Raw genomic sequence first — 8,322 nt, forward strand, 5'->3', positions numbered from 1 at the left:
ACCTCCTTTCCCTGAAGACGAGCCATGTTTCGTTTGAAACATAAATGGATGTATTACACCCTCTCGGCTGGATTAAAATCCAGGTCGAGAATTCATTAAATAGCGCTCTCCTCGCCGCTGTTTTCCTTGTTTACGTCCACTTCAGCAGCGATGTAATTTAGCATGCTTGACTATTGCTACGTCATAGTTTCGTCGTAACAAAGATGGCGGATCTCAATTTAAAAATGCCGATTTTTGAAACGGAATTGTTCGCGACTAAAACGCTTTTAGCTCAAATGAATCCAGTTCGGACAATGCAAGCAAGGAACTTTTGATACAGGTAAACTTTTTCTAGACCGTACTTTCCCTTTAACGACGCACTGATTTATTCACGAACGTAGAGGAGAATTCGCAAAGTACTCCATGCAGATTTTTCACTTTTCCCTTTCGGTAGTTGCTGTTACTATTATTTGGCAGGCTGCATGTGCAATCTACACTTTTGGTGATGGAGAAGAATTGGGGAAACGAGTCTGTCTTTTTTGTATTTTAATTCGGGCCTCCGCATATCGTGTACGCCATTTTTTTGCAAATCCACTTTTTCATTACTTTCCACTGCCTGAGAACATGGAACAGGCTATAGATAACAGGAAGTTTAACAAAACGAAACTCACCATAGTACATTAGATTGTTACCAATATCCACACATTCCGACATATCTTTCTATCGTTACTTCCACAGCATTGATTTCAAGGGCTAATGGCGTCCACATCACCCAGGAGGTATATTTATTGGTTCATTGCAGCGATCCTTTTTAGCTTGTTACTCTTATCGCTTCGTGTATTCACTCCACCAAAGCCCAGGTGAGTTTTAGAATAAAGAAATCCTTGATTGCTTGGTGGAAGCCGTGGCTACACCTATGTCACACTTGTACCAAATTCCAAATCAAAATGTAATTGTGGTGAAATATTAATCAGTATTGAAAGATTTTTCTGATGCCTGCCTGTTCTAGTCCAAAAGTTTTAGCCAAGTTCTTAAAGTGCCCCTGAGATCAAAATTTTCATACGTTTTTTTTTTTTTATTTTCGTGTTCACTGTCTCCTTCACCAACTCTGCCAAATTTCAGTCTAGACCGAGCACCAGAAATATCTTTTTTCGGGCCGTTAAGTTCACGATTTTGCGTCCGCTATTAGGAACTTTAAGCAAACCCCGACGGCTACGGCAACAAGAACATGGAAAAACAACAGATCTAATTGGCAGAACAATAGCCCAGCACGTGGGTATTAAAACTTTGTACATTTCTTAGCCGTTCTTTGCAAAACAACAACGTGAAATCACCAAAATTTGCGTCGTCTGCGAAGCGAAACCGCGGCGGCATATTATTTTAATTTACGTTTGGAACTCCACGCTACTTTTATGCGTTATGTTAAGTTTGAGTTCTGGCGCCCTATGAGACGGTAAACACAGGCAGCCATTTTCGAAATTCTAACTAAAAGTATAAACTCATTTTTTAATCGACGTCTTCCGTGGCGTTGCGGTCCTGACTTCTTAAAGTCCCTAATAAAATTTTTTCATCATGTTCTGGAAGTTGATCGCAGGACTCAGAGGAAGTGACGTCAAAAGCTCAACCCGAAAATCTCACATGGCAAAATGTCAAGCAAACATAACAGAGTGCCTTACTCTATTCTTACAAAAACTAAACAAAAATGACGAGGCATCGATGCGTAATTCAAAGCTGAAGTAATCGTGCAGACCATGCTGCAGGTATTTCTCTGCATCGGAGCCTTGCAAATAGATCAGAGCGGGAAAAACGGATGCGAGTAAACTTCAATCCTGCAGAAATATTTGTGATCTACTCCGAACACCTCTCGGAGGACTGTTTCGAGAGATCTGTGTACTCTGAAGGATCTAGGCGAGGAATTCTGTCGGGTTCAGTGCTTACCGTTCAAGAGAAGGGACAAGAAAAACCGTCCTCAGTGCGATCTCGACGAAAGCGAAGGCTACGAACCTCCACGGGTTTTGTCACCTTTACATTTGAGCTGATCAATATCCGCCTTTAACAACTCTCTGGCAGAATACTTACACAAGGGAAATACTCGGTGAACATTATAAATAAGAATGATAAAATAGCTGAACTGAGGATTGAGATTTCTGACCTCAAAGGGCTCACTTTTATACAAAAGAGGTGAAAAATATAATTGCGTGCTCTGACTCTAAAAAAAGCTGGCTTTAATATCAGCGAAAGCAGAACAAACAGCCTAAGACACAGAGCGTGGAAACATTTTAAAATGTAGGCTTGCAACCAAAAAACCGAGAAAATGAAAATTTCTAAACAAACCTCTCAAACTATCAACCATCCGACAGCCAAGTCAGCGTACTATCAAAGGGTCCCAACACCCGTGACGAACGAATGTAAAATCAGGCCAACTTTTGCGAGATTTATTCGCAAGACAAAAGCGCCTACGTTTCACGGACAAAACAAAGAACCACTGCTGTTTCATATCAAACTGAATGCCACTGGTTCAGTCTTCTATCGCCCTTCAGAGCTACTTGGAAAATTGTCATTAACGCTACTTGCAGACTGCATCTAAGCCAAAAAATACTTTGTAACACAGTGAGGTCACGGCTCTCTATGAGTTGAAACAAACTCTGCTTTAAACCTCACCGAAGCAACACAACAATAGTCATCATGAATAAGACAGAAAAAACAAAAGAGGCCAAAGTGCAACTCAACAACAGAGTTCACTTTGAACCTCTCAAAGCACTGATAGTAAAACACACGCAAATTACTCTGGCATCGTGGGCAAACACGTTGATGGCTTTAAAAAATTCCCAATATCTGCCTTCGGATACACAATCAGCCATTGCCGAAAACTATTTTTACTAATCACCCGATCATTTCTTACAAAAAAGGAAAATCCCTCACGACAAGCAAAAATACAGTTCGTGGGCGATAAAGCGATGCGACCACAAAAGCCACTTGGGGAGTCCGTGCCGTTCTGTGTTTATCTTTATTCGCATGGCAAAAATTCATCGTTTCTCGGCGCAAAACTATCCACAGAAGCTTCAGATGATTTCTGGGACAATTCATCGTCAGACAAAGTCGACGTTTCACGACTGAAAACGAAACAGTTCTCAAAAAAGTGATATGTGTGACTCTCTGTGCAGCGAACAAAGAGAGTTGTCACAAAGCAAAGCATAAGTTTGTTGAGCCTTTTCTGCTGTACAATTGCGGGCTCGGCTGGAACATGTTTTCAGCAATTTGAAGCGGTAAAAATTCGTCATCAAAGGTTTGTTTTGAGTTTCGAATAGCAAAAAGGGTCTTGACCCAATTAAACATTGTGTAAACAATTTAGGCCAAAATGAAATGGTTAATTTTCGTCTCAGGGGCACTTTAATAATGCTTTACATGATAGCAATGCTCAAATACCCACTATCAGCCACACCCCGTTATTTCCACTATTAACACTAAACGTGTTACCTCTTCAGATTTTTACAACCCCCATTTAAAGCAGTGAAAAACCAGGAGGAAATAAGGACGTGTTTATGTAATAACATAACAAAGGAGAGAGGGACTACAACAAAAAAGAGTGAAAATACTAAGGCAAATGTAAAAACAACTGAATCAACCTGGCTGAGGGATTCCTTTGGAAAGGAGCTTCACGAAATCCACTCCCAACTGAAATTCCTCTTAGATCATAAAAGTATATCCTCACCAGAACTTGTAAACAAAGTGGGAGAACTTGCAAAACGCCTCGATGCTAAATCAGAACCACCAACTACAAATAGTGACACGAACAGCAAAAGTTTGGATGTGTGTCCAGAAGAATATAGAGGAAACAAAATTGGTTACCCGTTCTATGCCAAAGGCTGGTTTCTCACCAACTGTACCAATGCCAAACCCCTGAGAGCTGTAATAAGTATTTTAATAAATACCGTTGCATATCCTCAGGAAGATGAGAAACACATTCGCAATGTATTAAAAGGTATCAATGATACCTACCCAACAGATCAAGTTCATGTAGCAACTCGTAATAACGATATCGTGGAAATGGCCCAAAAGTACGAAAACATTGACGTGGTTAAAGTCGATGATACAACAGAAGCAACAGTTTGGAACACACTCAAAGGTAAGGCCTCCACTTCGTATGTACTGGTAGCACGTGATGTGGTTCACTTCTCATGGCTCACTCAAATAGAGCGACAAATTCGTGTGGTTAGTCAGATACCAAATGTAAAAGTTGCTGGGGGAGCATTTCGGAATATTTCAGGTCACTGGAAAGCTGGATGCGTGCAAACCAAACTACTAAACTATATTCTAGAATATCAAGAAGGTTACTTTCATTCACAAAATGCGTGTATGTTTTGTGATTATCTGCAGGGACCTTTTTTAGCTAAAGCAGAATTGTTTAAGCTTGACGAAAGTCTTCCAAACGAAGTGATACTTGAAGACTGGTTCTTGCGCATTAGAGAGGATGGCCACCAAGTTATGACCTGCCCAGATTCTATGTATTTCGCATCAGATTACACTTCGTATTCCAAGAGCACTAAAAAGGACGTTTGGACACCTTTGGCGAAAAAGAGGGGCATTAATCGGGTACTGTTGCCCCAGGGGGTCAAACATTCATTCTCTTGCGACGAAATTGGTGTCACGTGCAAAGCAACACACGAACTACTCCCCATCTGTTGCTTGGAAGAGTATGCACATGTGTTGACAGTTCTTCAGAAGTTCTGTGATGAAAGAAATATTTCATTTGAACTTGACTCTGGTTCTATTGTTGGTGGTGTAAAGTTCAATGGCCTTGTCCCGTATGATGCCGACGGAGATCTCATCACGTTGTCATCACAAATTGAAATATTTAACAAGGAAGAAACAAAACAGTATTTTCGAAGTAAAGGAATCTCATTTTCCGGATATAAAGCGCCAGATTTTGACAAGGGAACGGGAAAGTTAATTAATGGTTTCATGTACATCAATTTCCGTGGATTTTACTTCGAACTCTGGGGGATGGGGGATATGATTAATTGGCAGCACCTTCCACCAGAGCTACGGAGCATTGCATCGTTCACCAAAGCGAATATAAGAGGCAACTGGGTAAACAGGGCTTGCAATCCTGCTTTGTATATAAGGGGTCGTTATGGAAGAGAAATTCTTAAACATGCTCAGTCCTGGATAAAACAAGGAATGGCAAGTGGTTTTGGGGAGTACAAACCTGGCAGCTTCAAGCCCTGCAATAAACCAAAGCACCACTCATGCTTGGATAATTTGCCAGCCGATAGTAATATTCCATTCTTTGTGGATTAATTGAGCTTGTCTCGTGAAACTTGTCATCACAGAATACGAACATCAAATCATCTGCTTGTTGGCTTTGGCTGTGCGTTTAGGAAGGCCTCAAAAGAGATTAAAAATGCGACTCGTGGATCGTTTTCATATAATGTTACGGCCAGCAATTGGTTCACGGCAAAACAATTAATTGGCGACCATGTTGGTGTCTCTACAGGAAAAGGATACATCAATTTGTACTCTACATACGAACGACGTTTAGGTAGTGTGGCTCACATCCAAAATCATTCTTAATTACTTGATTAATAACAGTAATGATAGTGCCAAATGAAAGACCGAAAATAGTGAAAGTAGGGCTTTGCTAAGTTTTGTCATAATAAATCGCAAGAATAGTGATTGACGTTGTTTTCTGTGCGGTTGAAGTTCAATGCTAATTGTTATATACCTAGACTTTCACTCAACACAACGAGTACTATGATTGGTTGATTCTTGCTCACGTACCCCTAATCAAATTCAAATGTATCCCGACCGGGATACAATTGCGTAGTTGTTGCCCGCTCGCCGAATACAGCAGCATGTTTTGCCATATGATTGTTTAAGGGAAAGTCTAAATATGTAAGAAAGCACTGAAGGTTAATTCCCACCTTCAGAGGCCGAAAAAAATCGTTTTTCCTTTTATTAGACTAGATTGAAGTTAGCCATTTTACCTAACGTTTACAAAACAAAAATATAAAAATCTCAAACAGCGTCCGACTTATTTGGGAAAACGTATTTTCAAATTAAAGTTAATAAATAAGGAAGGTGTCACAATCTCGCAAATGGGCGAACCCCCTAGGTGTATATCACGGCCATTTCATGCTATTTGCATATTTTCTTTACATCGCGCCCTTGATAACATTCACGCGTGGAAGTTCTCTGCCAGTGGAAAGTCTTTTCTCATGGATAAAAAACATAGATCAAAATTAGAGAGGAGTCCTTGAGCAAAGAAAAAAAAAAAAACAGGCACAAAGAAGAGAGAAATGGCGCCATTTTGCCAGGAAAAAAACAGTCCTGGCACTCCTCTTCACTCTGGCATCCAAATTGTGAACAAAGAAGTCGCCATTAAATCTACACCTGTCGTACATAAGGTTAGAAACAAAGTTTCCTTTCAATAGGCGCAAACCAGCCTTGGTACAAAAACATAGGCAATCGTCTTGAATCATATGAAATCATGAATAAACTTACCCGAGGGAACTCATTCAGCGATAAGAGTATTTCTTAAACTGTCTGTCGATTCGCTGTTTCGCTTTTCAGAAGTTTTTCCAGCTTTACCTTTTTCGCTGCGGGTTTTCCTTTACCAACTTTGCCCATTACTCAACGTTCATCAGAGCGAGATAAAAAAAACCTGAGTGCTATGCAATGCTTTTCCCAGGAAAATCTTGATCCATTGTCATTGACACCAGGAGGTCCCACGTTCCCATTGGTTTGCTGTTTCAGGAGGAGGCGCTTCTTGTTTACAAACCTTTAGGAGCTAAAATCTTGCATTTCATTTTGAGAGATATACATCCATTCTGAGCGAATTTTTTGGGACTTGACCGATTTTCGTGAGATTTCGCCAAAACATACCAGGGATAATGACGAACGAAACTGTGTCAGGAAATTTTGATATTTGAAATATTTTTGACGTGGCGTCCATTCACGCAACAATTCTCGCATATTTTACGCTACTCTAACTTTAGATGCGGATATCTAGTCAACCAATCAGACATCGGTTGAGACGCTTGGAATCAACAAAGAAAATAACAAGGCAATAAGGTAGGCCCATTTTATTTCAAAAGAAGACATTTTTTTCTCTCTTTTAATGCAAACCGATAACATCCCATACAAACCTTTATAAATATAAAACGCTGCGCAACACGGTAAGAGTCACGTCTGCTTTTCTAGAAGTGAGCTTGAGCTGCCTGTGCTCCAGCATATCAGTGCATAACATAACAACGCATCTAGGTGCGCGGGGATCTCGTATTCCGCCGATTGCGTTCATTGTTTTGCTAAAGATCCCTGCGCGTGGCGAAACGAACGTTAATTTCCATGTGGTTTCTAAATAAATGGAGAGATCATCGGGCCTTGAGCCGAATTCAGAATTAATTTTAGCTCGTCGCAAAGGGGAAATTCCATGATATGTCCAAGAGGATTAGAAGCAAGGTTGATGGAATGAAATCAGGCAAGATAATTACGAAAGACGTGATGAAAACGTACTTAAGGGCCCACCACATTTTATCAACGGCTTTTTCCGCATGAAAATGAGAAGAAAATATGCCTTTGGAATGAGTTCAATTGTCTATGTAAATCATTCGTGATTGTGAAGTTCTTAAACCGATCATTGTGTTTCAAGTACATCTCGAAATGCAACAGACCTTGTAGGATCTTACTGTCGAAAATGCACCAACACGTTTCCCAATTAATCAGCTCCTTTATTCTAAGAATCACTCCGCTTAAACTCCAGGCCTAACCACAGCATCAACCGACACGAGCGCATCCAGGATCGCTATATTTAACTAAGTAGCTACGTGATACCTAGGAGTACAAAGTACATTCTGGGAAATTGAGTGAAGTCATTCCCGGTCATACACAACAGAGAACAATAACAACTAAACGAATAAGGCATTGTTCACGGTTCCCGAACTTACATCACAATCTTACATTACCGCTATTGTCGTTACCTCGATTGAAATCCCTTCCATTTATAAATCACCATATAACCAGGCGAGATATTACAAAACTAAAGGAACAATGCCGATTTATTATCCAATCGTGCTTCGCAGAGTGCAAATAACGCGCACAACTCGTAAAAATACTGTAGTAATATCTTATGATCACGTGATGTATCAATTTGCAGAAATATGAAACCCGATTCGCGGGAAGACAGGTGGTGTAATAATTCAATATGGACAAAATAAACGTGTTGTGTTTACTAAAAATACTTAGTTTTTATTAACCGAGCGGGAGGTCTGTATGGGAGAATCTTGACCGAGGTCGCCACTACAGACCGAACGCAGTGAGGTCTGTACCAGCGACCGAGGTCAA

At 40.4% G+C, this 8,322-nt stretch overlaps 1 protein-coding gene across 1 annotated transcript in view; it reads left to right on the forward strand.

The window, feature by feature from the left end:
- The window catches only part of LOC148732221 (uncharacterized), a 30,853-nt gene extending 25,116 nt beyond the window's left edge, over window positions 1-5,737 (forward strand). The window contains exons 2-3 of the mRNA XM_088758829.1: window positions 718-839; window positions 3,465-5,737. Of these exons, the coding sequence (XP_088614955.1) occupies window positions 736-839; window positions 3,465-5,280 (1,920 nt within the window). The 5' untranslated portion in view covers window positions 718-735 and the 3' untranslated portion in view covers window positions 5,281-5,737. The remainder of the gene's footprint in view (window positions 1-717; window positions 840-3,464) is intronic.
- Window positions 5,738-8,322: the final 2,585 nt, after the last annotated feature.

Source organism: Stylophora pistillata, chromosome 4 (assembly GCF_964205215.1).
Source record: "Stylophora pistillata chromosome 4, jaStyPist1.2, whole genome shotgun sequence".
NCBI lineage: Eukaryota > Metazoa > Cnidaria > Anthozoa > Scleractinia > Pocilloporidae > Stylophora > Stylophora pistillata.